The sequence below is a fragment of the Vitis riparia genome, chromosome 9 (assembly GCF_004353265.1).
Source record: "Vitis riparia cultivar Riparia Gloire de Montpellier isolate 1030 chromosome 9, EGFV_Vit.rip_1.0, whole genome shotgun sequence".
Taxonomy (NCBI): Eukaryota; Viridiplantae; Streptophyta; class Magnoliopsida; order Vitales; family Vitaceae; genus Vitis; species Vitis riparia.
The window spans coordinates 9,216,116-9,235,745 of NC_048439.1; the positions used below are offsets into that span (position 1 = coordinate 9,216,116).

Genomic DNA, 19,630 nt, shown 5'->3' on the forward strand with positions numbered 1-19,630 from the left:
ACATCATCTCCATAGTTGGGACTGGAGGCATGGGCAAAACAACCCTTGCTCAACTAGCCTACAACCGCCGAGAGGTGGAGACCACCCATTTTGATAAAAGAATATGGGTCTGTGTCTCTGATGCTTTTGACCCAATCAGAGTTTGTAGGGCTATTGTTGAGGCCCTCCAAAAAGAGTCTTGTAATCTCCATGATTTGGAAGCTTTACAGCAAAAAATTCAAACATGTATTGGCGGAAAGAAGTTCCTTCTTGTGCTAGATGACGTGTGGACCGAAACCATCAATTGTGGGAACAACTGAAGAACACTCTCTCCTGCGGAGCTGTAGGGAGTAGAATTCTAGTGACCACACGTAAAGAGAGTGTTGTTGAGATGATGAGAACTACATACATGCACTCTTTAGGGAAATTGTCTGAGGACAAATCTCGGGCATTATTCTATCAAATAGCTTTTTATGGAAAGAATAGGGAGAAAGAGGAAGAATTAAAAGAAATTGGTGAGAAAATAGCAGACAAATGCAAGGGCTTGCCCCTCGCTATAAAAACTTTAGGGAATCTCTTGCGCATAAAAAATAGCGAGGAGCAGACAAATGCAAGGGCTTGCCCCTCGCTATAAAAACTTTAGGGAATCTCTTGCGCATAAAAAATAGCGAGGAAGAATGGAAGAACGTATTGAATAGTGAAGTATGGCAGCTAGATGAGTTTGAGAGAGATATTTCCCCTGCTTTGTTGTTGAGTTATTATGATCTGCCCCCTGCAATTCAACGCTGCTTCTCATTTTGTGCTGTTTTTCCAAAAGACTCGGTTATTGTGAGAGCTGAGCTGATCAAGTTGTGGATGGCACAAAGCTATCTCAAATCTGATGGGAGTAAAGAGATGGAGATGGTTGGGAGAACGTACTTTGAATATTTAGCTGCTCGGTCTTTCTTCCAAGATTTTGAAAAAGATGATGATGGTGATATAATAGGTTGTAAGATGCATGATATAGTGCATGATTTTGCTCAATTTTTGACTCAGAATGAATGCTTTATTGTGGAGGTTGACAACCAAAAAAAGGGGAGTATGGACTTATTCTTCCAAAAGATTCGTCATGCCACCTTAGTTGTCCGAGAGAGTACCCCTAATTTCGCCTCCACTTGTAACATGAAGAATCTTCACACCCTCTTGGCTAAGGAAGCATTCAATATTTCAAGTGTTGTTGAAGCCTTACCTAATTTGTTAAGGCATTTGACATGTCTCAGGGCATTGGATTTGAGCAGCAATTGGTTGATTGAGGAACTTCCTAAGGAGGTAGGAAAATTGATACATTTAAGATACCTTAATCTATCATTTTGTAGCAAATTGAAGAAGTTGCCTGAAACAATTTGTGATTTATATAATTTGCAAACCTTAAATATTCAAGGATGTATCATTCGGAAACTACCACAGGCAATGGGTAAACTAATTAATTTGAGGCATCTTGAAAATTATGGTGCTGCTGATTTGAAGGGCTTGCCAAAAGGAATTGGAAGATTAAGCTCTCTTCAGACACTGGATGTTTTCATTGTGAGTAGTCATGGCAATGATGAATGCCAATAGGAGACCTGAGAAACTTGAACAACCTAAGGGGACATCTTTCCATTGAAGGGTTGGATGAAGTGAAAGATGTTGGGGAGGTAGAAAAAACAGAATTGAAGAATAAGATCCTCCAATGTTTGGATTTGGAATTTGGTAGAAAGGAAGGGACCAAGGGTGTGGCTGAAGCTCTACAACCCCATCCAAACTTGAAATCTCTACGTATATAGACGGTTATGGTGATAGAGAGTGGCCCAATTGGATGATGGGTTCATCATTAGCTCAACTGAAAATACTTGTCCTCGACTCTTGCATAAGATGTCCATGTTTGCCTCCTTTGGGGCAACTGCCTATCCTCGAGGAGCTGCTGATAGAGCATATGGAAGGTGTGAAATACATAGGTAGTGAGTTTTTGGGATCATCATCAACAGTATTCCCAAAGTTGAAGGAATTGCATATTTATCATTTGGATGAATTGGAGCAATGGGAAATAAAAGAAAAAGAAGAGAGGTCAATAATGCCATGTCTCAATGTCTTGAGTACGCGATCCTGCCCAAAGCTGGAGGGACTGCCGGACCACGTGCTCCAGAGGACACCATTGAAGAAATTGGACATCACAGATTCTCCTATTCTGGAACGACGCTATCGAAAGGATACTGGAGAGGATCCGCACAAAATATCTCATATCCCAGAAGTCGAATATTCACGGAACTGAATGGTCATCACGCTTCACCTCATGTCGCTCTTGTTACAGGTAATTTGAATTTATCTTAGTTTTCATTTCCATTGCATCCATAATCGCACCATTAATCTATTTCATGAATATTCTTTTTCTGTAGCTTTCCATTTTGCATAACATTATTATCTTGTATCCATAGGTCCATTTTGGCACATCTACACTGTTACTAAAGTGTTTATCCTATAATATCTACATCTTGCAAAATTTAAAAATAAAATAAGAGAAATCTTAAAAATAAAATAAAAATGAAACCTTTTGTACAAAAATACCTCATCTAAACTTGAAACCTTGTCTATTCTAAAAGTGTTTTGTTACATGATCAAATACCTTGAAAAAGCTTCAACAACCGTGTAGAAGAGATTTTCGGTGGTCATATGTGATCTTTAGACTTTATATGTACTATATAATGTTATATATTATCAAATTCCATTTTAGGGTACACTTTTCTTGGGCATGGGCCTAGTGTTCCCTCTTTTTTAGTGGAGCTGGGGTTTTCGGCTTAGAGTAGACTTTTGTTGGGCCATGGGCCTAGTGTTTCCCCTTTTCTGGTGGTATGGGCGCAATGATTGATCAGGTTTCAGGCCCATGGGTATATATATAAATTGTAAAAATAAAGAAAATAGAGCCAAGAATTGAAAACAGAAATTCAGAAAAAGTAAACTCTAAATTATCTCTTTCTAAAAACCCAAATTCTACTTATAGGGTTATAATCATAATGAGTATAATTAATATATTTTTTTATAGTTATGAAGGTTATATGGATAGTTGAAAGGTTTAATACAAGGATGGTAACATTCACAAATTTCTACAAGTTTATAACATTCCCCTTTGATTGTTAATCATTCTTATAATATCTCTGTTAAATTTTATTAAAAGTTAAGGATAAAAAATATCGGCTTTGACGGATCTGTTGTATTTAGGTAATAATTTTCATACTTTAATGATTTGATAACATTTTTTATACCTACGTTCCTTTTTTTTTTTTTATCTTAATATCTAGGTTACCTTTTTTGTACCTCAATACCCGGTTCGTATTCTTTCCATCATAGTTACATTAATATTCATATCTAGAACATACTTTTTATGCCTTATAACTTTGGTTTTTTTTTTTTTAGCTTAGTATACCTTAGTCATATTTTTTATAATTTCATCACATTATTCATACTTAGATAATATTTTTTTGTACCTTACTAACTTACTCACATTTTTTATAAATCAATAGCATGTTTTGTAATTGTTAATCAAACCACACACACGAGTGGAAATAAAGAAAAGACGAGATTTCTAATGTTATTAAGTGATCAATGTGATTCTTATATATACAAAGTATACTAACACTTAAAGAATACAATAATTAAATACAATAGGAGCAAACTCGTCATTCAATAAAAAATAAAAAATAAAAAAATAAAAAAATCCAAGGGGTATTGCCCCCCTTAAACTCTTGCAAACTCAACCCCCATTACCCCTTACATGGGATAACAAGATTGATTCAAGCTTTATAATATAATAGTAATTGGTTATATTATTTATATCTACATCGTACTTTTTATGTCTCGGTACCTTGGTAACATTTTTTGTACCTTATTATAGATTAGTCAACATATTTCACATAATAGTCATATTTCTCATCATTAAATTGGTTATTCGTACCTAGATCATATTTTTCAGAAAATTTTCACATTATTCATACTTGTACTATATATTTGTATGTGAGTACTCTAGTCACATTATTTATACTTAAAACATTTTTTGTACCTTAATATCTTAGGTGATATTTTTCATACCTTAGTACCTTAATCACATTTTTGATACCTAGATTACAATGTTTATACCTTTAATAATTTGATCAAAATTTTCATACCTAAGTCATGTTACTAATTTAAGTGTATTTTAGTACTTCAATCACATTCTTTTTACCCTTATCATATACTTTGTATCCTATACATTGCTTACTTTTTCGTATCAATGTCACAAATTTTTTACCATAATACATTGATAATGTATTTTGTACCATTCTCATGATTTCCACACTTTGGTTACATTATTTGTATTCTAATCATAATTTCACTTATTCTAACCGATTTATAATAATATATATTTGTTTATTATTATTATTATTAAACAAAAAAATGTGAGTCAAAAGTCCAATGGTGAAAACTTGCACAATAGCATAAATTTATACACAAAGATAAAAATAAACAAAAAAAATATTATTATCTTAACCTTTCTTCAAAAAAAGTGGTGAGAACTTGCATAAAAGCACAAATTTACATAATTTTTAATTCATTTAGGATTCAAAAAAAAGAAATATGAAATAAATTATTGTATACTTCTAATTAAAGCTCTATAAATCACTTTAAGTTCCAAACATGAACAGATATCCAAGTTTGATTAACTATCAATATGCAAAGAAAAAAGTATAGTAGGACAACAAAAGATGCTCTGAACTTCTCAACAATGGAAGCGTAGAACCAAGTCATGAATTGTGAGATGTAAGAGTTTAGGTATCAACAAACTCATTTTCCTTATATTGCTAATCATTTTGTTCTTCTACCTCCTTTTTCTTATTTCATATATATATAGTTTATATGCAAATGAGCTTTGTAACTTATAGAATGCTAGAGAAGGGAAAAGAGTAGCAAAGAATTTATTTTTTCTCTTAACATGTAACATGTGATAGTGTAAGAATTATTATTAGGGTGGTGAATAACTCTTTTTAAATTTGTAGCATTTCCTATGAATTTGACGGATTGTGTTTTGCTTAATTGTTGCACTAAGTTGCTCCTTACTTGTGAAAAGTGAATTGTACATATTTAATAAGAACAATGAATTATTTTGTTAAATTTATCAACCATGGTGAATGGAGACTTGGAATTGGATGAAGGCTATTTTAATATGCTGAATATTCAGTCGGATGATGGGATTAATTTAGCTGGATTTTGATTCAAAGCTATGTACGATTATTTAATGACACCACCAGCCTCAATCAAGTAGCTCCTAAAGCCTCAATAATGCATCCCTCTGGCCCCACCGGCCTACAAAAGGGTTGACCTTCTCTCTAAAGCTGCAGATCTGATCTCTTCATCTCACTCGCCTTTATTCATCCTCCATTCCTCTTCATTCATCAATCCCACCTTCTTCACCCTCCCCATGGCTGATGCCCTCGTTTCTATTGTGCTGGAACGCTTAACTTCGGTTGTTGAACAGCAGATTCATGAACAAGTTTCTCTGGTTCAGGGTGTTAAATCAGAAATCCAAAGCCTCAAAAAGACGCTCCGCTCCGTCCGAGATGTTCTTGAAGATGCCGAGAAGAGACAAGTGAAGGAAAAATCTGTCCGAGGTTGGTTGGAGAATCTCAAAGACATGGCCTACGAAATGGAGGACGTGCTGGATGAGTGGAGCATTGCTATTCTTCAATTCCAGATGGAGGGAGTTGAAAATGCTTCCACGTCTAAGAAGAAGGTAAGCTTCTGTATGCCCTCCCCTTTCATCTGTTTCAAGCAAGTTGCTTCTCGTCGTGACATTGCTCTTAAGATTAAGGGCATTAAACAACAACTAGATGATATTGAAAGGGAGAGAATTAGATTTAATTTTGTCTCTAGTAGGAGTGAGGAGCGACCACAGCGACTTATAACTACCTCTGCAATTGATATTTCAGAGGTGTACGGTCGGGATATGGATAAAAAAATCATATTAGACCATTTGTTGGGTAAGAAGTGTCAAGAGAAATCTGGCCTCTACATCGTCTCCATAGTTGGGACGGGAGGCATGGGCAAAACAACTCTTGCTCAATTAGCCTACAGCCATTCAGAGGTGAAGGTCCATTTTGATGAGAGAATATGGGTCTGTGTTTCTGATCCTTTTGACCCAATCAGAGTTTGTAGGGCTATTGTTGAAACCCTCCAAAAAAAGCCTTGTGATCTCCATGAGTTGGACGCTGTACAAGAAGAAATTAAAACACGTATTGCCGAAAAGAAATTCCTTCTTGTGCTAGATGATGTGTGGACTGAAGACAATCAATTGTGGGAACAACTGAAGAACACCCTCCTCTGCGGAGCAGCAGGTAGTAGAATTCTGGCGACCACACGCAAAGAGAGTGTTGTTAAGATGATGAGAACTACGTACAAGCATCCCTTGGGGGAGCTGTCTTTGGAGCAATCTCGGGCATTATTCCATCAAATAGCTTTCTATGAAAGGAGTACTTGGGAGAAAGAGGAAGAATTAAAAGAAATTGGTGAGAAAATAGCAGACAAATGCAAGGGCTTGCCCCTCGCTATAAAAACTTTAGGGAATCTCTTGCGCATAAAAAATAGCGAGGAAGAATGGAAGAACGTATTGAATAGTGAAATATGGCAGCTAGAAGAGTTTGAGAGAGAGATTTCCCCTGCTTTGTTGTTGAGTTATTATGATCTGCCCCCTGCAATTCAACGCTGCTTCTCATTTTGTGCTGTTTTTCCAAAAGACTCGGTTATTGAGAGAGATGAGCTGATCAAGTTGTGGATGGCACAAAGCTATCTCAACTCTGATGTGGTTGGGAGAAAGTACTTTGAATATTTAGCTGCTCGGTCTTTCTTCCAAGATTTTGAAAAATATGATGATGGTAATATAATACGTTGTAAGATGCATGATATAGTGCATGATTTTGCTCAATTTTTGACTCAGAATGAATGCTTTATTGTGGAGGTTGACAACCAAAAAAAGGGGAGTATGGACTTATCCTTCCAAAAGTTTCGTCATGCCACCTTAGTTGCCCGAGAAAGTACCCTTAATTTCGCCTCCACTTGTAACATGAAGAATCTTCACACCCTCTTGGCTAAGAAAGCATTCTCTACTTCAAGTGTTGTTGAAGCCTTACATAATTTGTTAAGGCATTTGACATGTCTCAGGGCATTGGATTTGAGCAGCAATAAGTTGATTGAGGAACTTCCTAAGGAGGTAGGAAAATTGATACATTTAAGATTCCTTAATCTATCAGGGTGTTTTTCCTTGAGAGAGTTGCCTGAAACAATTTGTGATTTATATAATTTGCAAACCTTAAGTATTCAGGGATGTTCCAGTCTTCCGAAACTACCACAGGCAATGGGTAAACTAATTAATTTGAGGCATCTTGAAAATTCTAATATTCAGAGTCTAAAGGGCTTGCCAAAAGGAATTGGAAGATTAAGCTCTCTTCAGACACTGGATGTTTTCATTGTGAGTAGTCATGGCAATGATGAATGCCAAATAGGAGACCTGAGAAACTTGAACAACCTAAGAGGAAATCTTTCCATTCAAGGGTTGGATAAAGTGAAAGATGCAGGGGAGGCAGAAAAAGCAGAATTGAAGAATAGGGTAGACCTCCAAGATTTGACATTGAAATTTGGTGGAGAGGAGGGGACAAAGGGTGTGGCTGAAGCTCTACAACCCCATCCAAACTTGAAATCTCTATGTATATACAGTTATGGTGATAGAGAGTGGCCCAATTGGATGATGGGTTCATCATTAGCTCAACTGAAAATACTTTACCTCATCTCTTGCGTAAGATGTCCATGTTTGCCTCCTTTGGGGCAACTGCCTGTCCTTGAGAATCTGTGGATAGATCATATGGATGGTGTGAAATACATAGGTAGTGAGTTTTTGGGATCATCATCAACAGTATTCCCAAAGCTGAAGGAATTGCATATTTATCGTTTGGCTGAATTGAAGCAATGGGAAATAAAAGAAAAAGAAAAGAGGTCAATAATGCCATGTCTCAATGTCTTGATTACGAGTGACTGCCCAAAGCTGGAGGGACTGCCGGACCACGTGCTCCAGAGGACACCATTGCAGAAATTGTACATCATAGATTCTCCTATTCTGGAACGACGTTATCGAAAGGATATTGGAGAGGATCGGCACAAAATATCTCATATCCTAGAAGTCAAATATTCATGGTACTAAATGGTCATCACGCTTCACCTCATGTCGCTCTTGTTCCAGGTAATTTGAATTTATCTTAGTTTTCATTTCCATTGCATCCATAATCGCACACATTAATCTATTTCATGAATATTCTATTTTGCATAACATCATTATCTTGTATCCATAGGTCCATTTTGGCACATCTACACTGTTACTAAAGTGTTTATCCTATAATATCCACACCTTGCAAAATTTAAAAATAAAATAAGAGAAATAAAAATGAAAACCTTTTGTATTTGTACAAAAATACCTCATCTAAACTTGAAACCTTTTCTATTCTAAAAGTGTTTTGTTACATGATCAAATACCTTGAAAAAGCTCCAACAACCGTGTAGAAGAGATTTTAGGTGATATTTAGACTCTATGTGTACTATATAATGTTATATATTATCAAATTCCATTTTAGGGTACACTTTTCTTGGGCATGGGCCTAGTGTTCCCTCTTTTTTAGTGGAGTTGGGGGTTTTCGGCTTAGAGTAGACTTTTGTTGGGCCATGGGCCTAGTGTTTCCCCTTTTCTGGTGGTATGGGCGCAATGATTGATCAGGTTTCAGGCTCATGGGTATATATATAAATTGTAAAAATAATATTTCAAATACATTAATGAATGAGAAATGAAACAAATGAAAAACATGATCTAAATGTTAACTAATTAATATTTTAATAGCCTAACCTATTAGCTTATTTGCTCAAAATATTGCAAAGAAAATTTCAGAACTTAACAATAAAAACCATCTTGATTCTTGTCTCAAAATTATATCCAAAGGCATCATTTATTATTATTATTTGTCATTTTTACTTGCAAGCTTTGATCTTTATTTATGTCTTGACTTATTTTATTTGCTTCCTTATCTTTTTTTCCATCTTAATTTTATTGGTTATGGGATGTGAAGGAGATTAACACTATTATTTTTCATTTCAGAGAAGCAAGTTCAAATAAAGAGGAGAAATTCCCAACACCTATGTATTGTGAAATTGTCTATGAATCAATTTCAAATTGGTGATTTGTAAATTCTTTTTCTCTTTTTCTTTTCCCCTTTTATTGGTTTGCCTATATATGTAAGAATGTGTAAACTTTAACTTTATTGTTTGGATTTATTTCCTACAACATAAATGGTTTGCGAATGATGGGAACTTGCATGCATGCATGATATTTCTTTTGATTTGTTTTAAGGACATATCTATTGTTAACCTAATGGATGAAGTGGGATGTTCTTGAAATTTCAATGCTTGGTTGTGATTCGAACAAAATTTTATCTTAGAGGGGGCTTTGTCTAATAAATGTGAGGCATTGTCAACTAACTTAACGTCCATTTGACCATGTTTTATGAAACTTATTTTTTAAAACTGTTTTTTATTCTGTAACTTAAAAACAATTTTTAAAAACAAGTTTCGGAAAACATGATCAAATGGATCCATGTTTTTCTTTCGTTTTTAAAAACTGGTGAAAACAACTCTTATTTGTTCTTTAAAAATTGTTATCTATTTCACTTTGTTTTTAAAAACTGTTTTAAGAGAATAACGATAAAACAGTGCTACAATATTTTAAAAATAGTCTTCTCTTTTATAAAAACAAAAAAATTGTTTTTAAATCAAACGACCAAATAGGCTCTTAATGTTTGTTTGGATACACTTTTTAGTTTTATAAAATGCTTTTTGTTTTTTATTTATAAATTAGAAAATAGTAGTTTCTTTATATAAGATATAAGAACTCTGATAATTTAAAAATAATTTAATAAATTGAAATGTTAAAGAAATTACTATCTCAAAATTTAAAATTTTTTTTAAAAATATAAAGTAAATTTATACATAAGGATGTTTTTGGTAAAAATGCAAAGATGCATTAAACCTTATGAAATTTTTTTTATGGAGTTAATTAATTAATTAGAACCTAATACAACTAAATAATCAATTAAGACTCAAGTGAACTAGTTTAGGTGACCCAAGTCCAATTTAGGATTAAGTCACTTAAACCTAACAAAAAACCCTATAAATACACCTTAAGGGATAGGGTTTTAGCCTTCTTTCTATCATCTTCCAAAGAGCCTTCAGAGAGAAAAACCCTACTTGTCTTCGAAAGAGAAAAGTTCACCATTTTCTCATGCTTATACCCTTGAAAGAGAGCGAATGGAAGAATACCGGGTAAACAACTTCTACAATGGTCTTTGATATCTTCATCGGATTAGAAACGATTCAGAAACATTCAAATTGAATGCATGATTACTATATTCTCTATATCTAATTATTATAATGGTTTTTTGATGTTACATATTCTGTTACATTAGATTTAGAGAAGCCTAGGTAGATAACATACACCCTATATGATCTAGGGCTAGGGAAAAGAGTGATATGAAGTTCTTCGCAATTACAAATTCTACAAAACCCTAATTAAAATCATTGATGAAATAGAATATGAAGGCCAAAATTAATTAAGATGATTAAAATGACACCACAAATTGCAGTATAAAATCCTATTGAAATGATGGGTGAAATAGAAGCCAAAATTAATTGAGAAGATTAAAACCTTGTTTAATAACTGTTTTAGATAACATTTTTCTGTTTTAAAAATACTCTATCAAAACAAGCCATCCAAACAGCCCTTGGAGAAACAAAGTAACACACGTTGGAAATTAGCTGCCAAACAGAGTTTAGGGAGAAATTCATGAATCGCCTTTCTTCTCAATTCTCATAAACTAGAGACAATAAGGATGAGAGCCAAGCTCCCATTTTTATTGTTTATGGAGGGCTCTGTAAATTTCAGGCTTCTCCATTGAAGAGTAAGAGACGTTGAGGAAGACAACGGTTGGCGACGAACGACGGCGAGTTGGGCGATGCCGAATTATCCATGGCGGTGAAGGGCGGTGTCTCCAATGATTAGTGGCAAGAACAGATTCCGGGATGGCGGTGATGAGGCAGTAACCAGCCATAGCGGTGGGTTTGGTTGTGGCAGGAAATTTCTTCACCCAAAGGTCAATGTTGATCTCTTCAAAATCATAGCAAGAAATCAGAGCCAGTGTTGGATTACTACTGTCACACCCCAAGACCCACTCCAAAGGCATGATGGTCATTTCACACTTCAAACCCGAAGGCTTACAGTGTAACCTGACCCAAACAATTATCTTGTAATCAGAAGTTACCAATAACCAAATACCTGTTCAGAGTAGCGGAACAAATCTAAAATCCTCAACATTCAATTTCAAAACTAAAACATCCACTATCCAAAATCCATTGTCCAAATATTTACAAACTTAAACAATTCAAGTACTAGAACAAATTTCAAAATCTCCAAAACTCAACTTTGATCTAACATAAAATTTGAAGGATCAATATTCAAATAACTTCCAAATATCAAAAGATCCAAATGAACACAACTAACAGTTAAACAAAATCCAATATAAAATCTTAAGTCAAATTCTAATGATGACCATTCCTCAGCCTAGCCATCACTCCTCACCCGAACTAAGGGTACCTGAAAAGTAGTCAACAAATGGGAATGAGCTCACAGCCCAATAAAGAACATTAATGCAGTCCATGGATCAAACATTTCAAACTCACTGGCAAAATAGGAGATATTATAATCAATCATTTTCATAAAGCTGTGAGTAAATTTTTTTTTTTTGCTAATACATTCAAAATTTCTAACTGTATGCATTTATTTCTAATTCAAACAATTTCATATCAAATTCAGTCAAAACATTCCAATAATTTATTTACTCTGGTCATCAAACATCAAAGGGTGCCCAGTTAGGTGGGACTTTTCAAATGGGTGGCTAGCCTCAAATTGTTCTTTTAAGGTAGACGGAACCAAACACTACTAGTACTAGTAACCTCTAACCGAAACCCCTAGAGGCTGGAGTTCAAATCAATTACATTCCCCACCAAGAAATGTAAAGGTCAATTATTATATCCTATTGACAAGGGCCAAAAGTCAACTATTATATCCCGTTGACAAGAGCCAAACAAACCAGAGTCAAATATTTATTTCATTTATTCAAATTTACAACATATAATATCTCCACATTTATTTGTCAAAAATATAATATAAAATTCTAACATACTTTTCATGCAAAACAGGTTTGATCCATGCATAAAATGGAATATAACTCAAACGTTTTCAAATAATGTATATATATATATATAAATTGTTTAAAAAAAGGAATTTAACAACTGCATTAATTTCCCTTACCTCAAAAGAAATCCTCAAAGTTAGAGAAAAATCTTGAAAATCTACTATTCACCTCACAAAATATAAGAGGAATAATTATTATTATTTATCTAAAATTATAGGTTTGACAATCCTAAAATTTTAGGTATTCAAATTTTTTTTTTATATATATTTATGAAAGGTAGTTTAATCTATTCATATTTTAAAAATTAATAAATTTCTAATTCATATAAAATTGAATTTATTTATTTATTTTAAAATTTATTTCTTGGGACACAACTTAATTAAACTATAATTTATTTCAATAATTAATTTCTATGTTATTTATTAACTTACTCTCATAATTATAATATCAAAAAAAACTTTACTTCCTTTTTATTTAAAACTTCTATTCTCTTATTTTTATTTTTATTTTTATTTTTAAACATAAACTTTATTCCCAACAATACTCCATTATTGCCAACAAACAATAGACATATATATATATATATATATATATATATATATATATTATTTTTTTTTCTCCAATTCCACCGGTGTACACGCGTCCTTCATTTTTATTTTTATTTTTAATCCTTAAGTCATTCTCCAATTCCACAGTGTGCACACGTGTCTTTCAGTTTTTTTTTTCCCTAAAAACTTAAGAATTTCCAATTTCCAACAATAAATCAAAATCTTAAATTTTCACTATTTTGATATTAAAACAAAATAATAATAATAATAATAATAATAATAATAATAAACTAACCATAATCTAAATCGAAATCTTCACAGGAATCTTTTTTTTTTTCTAATAAAAAAAACTTAAGATCTCCCCAATTCCAATAATAAATCAAAATCTTAAATTTTCATTATTTGATATTAAAACGAATTAAAAAAAAAATAATCTAACCCTAATCTAGATTTGAGGTTTTCTAAAAAAAATATATCTAATGTGCTTGAAATTAACTAATGAATCTAAAATAATAATCTAGGGGTTAGAAACTTACCTATAGAGGTTTATTTTTCAAACCTTGAAATATGACCTTAACTTCACGTTCTCTGGAAACTCTCTGCAAACAAGAATACGATTCAAAAAAAAAAACAAGGAAGAAGAGAATTTTCTATTTATACCTTGGGTATTATTCGTAAAATTACCTTTTCACCCCTCTTCCATTTTATTAAATTAATTAATTAATTAATTTAATATCATTATTAAGAATTTCCTAAATTACCCTTTAAAAAGAAAACTTGGGCATTACAACTACATATCATAGAGACAAAATTAAGAAAATAGAGAAAGAGGTCTTCAATGATTAAGAGTATGGATTAAACAAGCAAGCATTGTCAATTTCAACTATTTTTAGGGGAAATCGAAGAATATATGATGCCAAATAATTAACAGAAAATAAATAAATTAGTAATTACCGAAATGTGTCGACTATTCAGAGGTCTTTTTTTAGGGCAGGACAGACGTAGATGCACAGAGTCTGCAGCTGCGTCATCCGGAGCAAGCTGTCCGGCAGGGCCTCTAGCTTGGGGCATTTCTCCAGCGTCAATGAACGGAGACATGGCATTATTGCAACATGGTATTCTTCTTTTACTTTCCACTTTTTCCATGCCTCCATAAAAGCAAACGTCAGTTTCTTCAACTTTGGGAATGCAATTGTTGTTGTTGTTGTTCCCAAAAATTCATGACCCACATACTTGAAGGAAACCATTCCCCAAATGTCAAGACCCTCCTGCTGAGGTAGTTTTCCCAAGGAAGGCAAATGGGTGCACTTTATACTACCTTCCAGCTTAAGTGTTGTCAATTGGGATAGTGATGTGGTCAACCAATTGGGGAATTTGATGTCATTGTAATGGTAGATGCCTAAAGATTTCAGGTCTTGATGGGGTTGTAGGGCTTCAGCCACGATCTTCATCCCCTCTGCTGCTTCTTCCTTATCTGTATAGAAAGTCAAATCCAAATAATGAAGCTGCTTCTTTTTCTTTAATTCTGCTTTCTCTGCCGCCCTTGCATCCCTGGCATTACCCAATCCACTTATTGCAAGATACCCACAATGATTGTTCAAGTTTTGCAGGTCTCCCACTTTGAGTGAATTATCATCACCGTCATCACCCACAACAGCAATCTCTTTCAATGTTCGAAGTGAACTTAATCTGCCAATTCCTTTGGGCAACACCCTTATAAGAGTGCTATCTGTTTCAAGATGTCTCAAGTTTATCAGTTTTCCCATCCCTTGAGGCAGATTCTCAAGACGCCAACATTACATCATTCGCACATAGCTTCTGGCAATTCTTTCAACCAAGCATTATCTGTCAAGTTAAGATACCTGAGATGTATCAGCTGTGCTATCTCCCTGGGAAGTTCTTCAATTGAGTTGTTGGCCTATTCTAATGTTCTAAGAGATTGCAAACGTTGGAATATATTAGGTAGCCCTTTACGAATGTGTAAGTTGCCTCGAGACATAACTAAGATAGTCTTTAGATTCTCTATATTGAAAATAGAGACAGGAAAGGGGTTGCTATATGAAAATACTATACTTGAATGACGACCCATTTTATAGAATGATTCTAGCCTTAGATCTTTTCCATTATCAACCTCCATGATAAAACATTCATTTTTTGTCAAAAATTGGGCGAAGTCATGCACTATATCATGCATCTTACAGTCTATTATATTTCCATCATTGTCTTTTACAAAATCTTGGAAAAGAGAGCACATTGCTAAGCTTTCAAAGTACTCACAACCTATGGTCTCCATCTCTTTACTTCTAGAGCTGAGGTAACTCTGGGCCATCCACAACTTGATCAAATTATCCTGCTTTATGACATGATCTTTTGGAACACTGCACAATACGAGAAACAACATTTCATTTCAGGAGACAAATCAAGTAACTCAGTAATAAAGCAGGGGAAAGATCTCTTTCGAACACTTCCAGTTGCCATACTTCACTATTCAAAACATTTACCCAGTCTTCTTTCCTCTCTTTTAAACGCAAGAGACTCCCCAAAGTTTTTGCAGCAAGAGGCAAGCCCTTGCACTTGTCTGCTATTTTTTGGCCAATTTCTTCTAATTCTTCAATATCTTTCTTAGTTCTGCCAAAAAAAGCGATCTTACTGAACAGTGACCAGCATTGCTTCTTAAACAATTCTTCGAGTGGGTGTGTGTAGGTAGTTCCTATCATTCTAGCCACTCCCATTTTACGGGTGGTCACCAAAATTCTGCTCTCTGTGCTCCACACTTGAGACAATTCACCAGTTGCTCCAAAATCTGGTAGTTTTCATTCCACACGTCATCCAACACAAGGAGGAACTTCTTTCTTGCAATGGAGTTTGGAATTTCTTGTTGTACAATATCAAGTTCATGGAGATGACTAGAAGTTTTTCTTTCAAGTGCTTCAAGTATTGCCCTTGAAATCCTCATTGCGTCAAAAGGGTCTGACACACATACCCAAATCCTTTTGTCAAAATGGGAACGCACCTTAACATCATTGTAGGCTAGTTGGGCAAGCGTCATCTTTCCAATACCTCCCAAACCTATGATTGAGATGATATGGAGATCCAATGTTTTTTTACTGCTGCCACAGAACAATTTGCTTATTATGATATCCTTATCCTCACCTCGACCTTGTACCTCTGATGCATCAATAAAAGAGGTAGTTTTTGGTCTCTCAGGCCCTTCCATGCCTGAAATAAAATTAAAATTATACCTATCTTTCTCCTGGGCAATCACATCTAGTCTTCTATTGATTTCTCCTATCTTAAGAGCGATGTCATGACATAGGTGGATACCACGAATAGGAAAACAAGGGAAAGGGATACAGCTGCACACCTTCTTCTTGTGAGTGAGAGTATTGTCAACTCCCTGAATTTGGACTTTGAGAATTGATGAGCTCCATTCATCCAGCACGTTGTCCATGTCATACGCCAATCCTTTGAGATCTTCTAGCCAAATTTTTACAGCTTCATCCTTAACTTGTCTCTTCTCTGCATCCACAAGAACTGCTCAGATGTTCCTAAGTGTGTTGGTGAGCTTTTGGACGTCATTTTCAGCACCCACAACCAATCTCAACTCTTGTTGAATCTGCTGTTGGATTACTAAAGCCAACCGCTCCAAGACAATGGAAACAAGGGCATCAGCCATGTTGTGTGATGAATTGGGCAGAATTGAGAAATGAATGATGGACATAAAAGTTGCAGCTCATGTCCTCATTTGTAGCTGCAATCATGTAGTTGAGTTCATAGAAAAATGGCCCAACCACCAAGTTGACTTCAAGAGGACGAGTCTTTTTCCTTTTTCTCAATGTGTTTATAATATGAGCATTAGTTTATTTCATTTATTTCTAAATTTCAATTTCAATTTTTCTAAATTTTATTCTTAGAAGATTCATATGGTTATCGTGTTTGCTGATAATTGTTTTGTTTTATTTTTTAATTTTAGTTTCATTTTTGTCTTTCTTCTTGGTGTGTGGCAATGACAATCTTGAAGATAATATTTCCCTGGGTCATGTTTGTAGCTCCTTTCTTTTGCTTCTAGTTTTTTTTTCCATTTTCTCTTTCTCAACTCAGGAACCAAACATGACTCAAATATTCACCTTCAAATTTGTTTTTACCCTCATTGCTTGGGGAGGTTGGAGTCCTCATTGTTTGTTTTAGTTCAGGTCTGTTATGCATCATCTGATTCCATTAGATGGTTGACAATCATTTATTTGTTCATATAATATTAATAACATTGCTAATACCATTCATATTAATATTAATATTTGATTGGCAGGAAAATGGATGACAACAACCCAACAAACAGGGTTTGCTTTCTTTGCCAACTCAGACCAGATCATCCTTAGCAGGTGAGTACTTAAATAAATACATAAGCAAAATAATAAGTGGGTAACATCTATTCCCCTTAATACTCTTTGTTGTTTTTTTTCTTTTAATTAATATAAGCACACTTAATGTAAACATCTATTCCCCTATTTGTTTAGTTGTATACCAATTTATTACTTGTAACAAAATTACTTTTTCAAATGCTAATTCATTAGTCCACTTTCCTTATTTAAATAATTTTAGGCATAAAGATGGCCAAACTATCATTTTTATTTTTTTTTATTCTTTTTTTTTTTGAAGTTAAATTGGGTTAAAATAATTATTTAATTAATATTGAAAGAAAATTTTGTAACCCTAGCATATGAAATTACTTGGAAGATGATGAATAAATATTCCCTGAATTAATTTCAAATTAAATTCTTTGTTAATAACTTTTAGTATGTCCGATTAATTATTTATTAAGAGCAAACAATCTCATGTACGTGTTCAAAAAAATAAAATTGATTATATTAATAAATATAAAATATAACATGAAAGAATCATCTAACAATATACTAAAAGGAAAATCATGCAAACCATACATCACCAAAAAATAAATATGCTTTTAGGAACTTTGTTTTTACCTTTTTAATTGTAATGTGTAGAAAATTGTAAGTGGTCTCCTAACTATTGAATAATTCATTAATTACAAGAAATGGTACAATAATCCACTAACTATGAGAAAAGTACACTGTTTTACCATGATGATCAATTAGGAGAGTTTCAAACCTTTTAAACATTCCAAAATGATTTTTTACTTGAAAAAAAAAAAAAACTTTGAACAATCATTTTAAATGATGCCCCTGATCTTTTGAACAGTCTCTCCCATTTGACATGTTTTGCCAAACTCTTTTCAAATGCCTTTTTAGTACTTTTTCATGTAATTGTGATTCGGAAAGTTTTATCAACTTTAAATGCATACTTACCTTGAATTTGACAACTCTGAATCAACTCGAAACTAAATTTGATGAAGTTGAAAGTTGTCTTGAGACAAATAAGATCAAAAGAAGTAATAGGAATCTAAACAGTAAGAAATTGGGCAAAATTATCGATTCAAAAAAATTCATTAATAATCCCCCTTCAACAATTTTGTGATAAAATATAACATTACAAGCTCTCAAATGCACTGCCAACCTACAAGTTTAAGGTAAAGAAAAATGGAGCAGTTTGAAGGTGCAGTCTTTGCTGCAGGACCCAAAAAGGAGCATGCCATATTTGGAGAAGATGCAGTGAGTACAATAATATTTTCCCTTTTTTATTTGGATGCTGATTTCATGGCCTTAAATTTGAATAGCTAGTTGGAAAGTTAAGATCTGTACCTCGAGTTCAATGGGGCTTGAATGGGGTAAAAATCAAAAAGAAAATGCTGCCATGAATGTAGAACATATGGTCAAAATATAGAAACTAGGAGGAATTCAGTATAAGGAATGTGAAAATTGAATGAACCATAGCTGATTGTCAGTTTTTGTAGGACACAAATATACCAAGAAGAGGAAATTGCATCATTAGGATTCTTTAGCCCATCCATTCCATTTGGCATCTAGCAAAGACTACACTCCTGCTCCTACATCGTCCACACTCCCTGCTATTCTTGAGAATGAATTTTGATTCTAATTAGTAATCGAAATACAACAAAATGGATTTTCCATCTCATTCCATTCCATGCTCCCACCTTCCAAATACAACAAATTTGTTCTTCCTTGTGGGACCTTGAATTATATTGTCTTGTGATAAACGGGCAAGTAAAATAAAAAGCTTCGCTCAGCACTAGTTCATGGATATTATATCACAAATGAAGATTAAAATGCAATGGCATCAAAAGTGAAACTTGAGTTGGGAGATTCATACCTTTTGTTTTAGCTGACAAGATGTTTAGTTTTAACATCAAATGGAAATTGACAAATCAAGCACTCTACAGGATTAGGAGCAATGAATTCATCTGTCTAATTTATTTCTTACATGAGCTCTGAATAACTCCAATATTTTATTTTGTTTGCAAAGAAATATCCATGAACTAGCCAGAATATGAGCAGAAAATACAGTAAATCTATTTTCTCTCAGAGGTAACATATTTCTCAAAATTATAATGCTTCATTTGCAACCAGAATAATAAAAAAAAAAACAGCTAACAGATGTCAAAAGTAATTGTTGATGTAAAATCTGAGAAATACAGGAAGCATTTGTACAGGAAATGGAGAGAGCATCAAAACCAAGCAGAGAAATATCTTTATGAGGATGCACACATGTTGTTCCATTGAATACAATTTTTTATTAACTCATCATTTTGAGGTAGCATGATTGATTATTTTGAGGCATTTGGGTGTGTTCCCTAGCTACCTGTGAAAACTAATTCATATTTGTGTCTATCTTAAGGTCAGATGAGTG

At 33.8% G+C, this 19,630-nt stretch overlaps 1 protein-coding gene across 1 annotated transcript; it reads left to right on the forward strand.

Annotated features, from left to right (window-relative positions):
* Positions 1 to 5,333: 5,333 nt before the first annotated feature.
* LOC117921475 (putative disease resistance protein RGA4) lies at positions 5,334 to 9,357 on the forward strand. Its single transcript, XM_034839348.1, has 2 exons — positions 5,334 to 8,251; positions 9,155 to 9,357. Exon 1 carries the CDS (start codon positions 5,444 to 5,446, stop codon positions 8,210 to 8,212), a length of 2,769 nt encoding a protein of 922 aa, XP_034695239.1. The 5' UTR covers positions 5,334 to 5,443; the 3' UTR covers positions 8,213 to 8,251; positions 9,155 to 9,357.
* Positions 9,358 to 19,630: the final 10,273 nt, after the last annotated feature.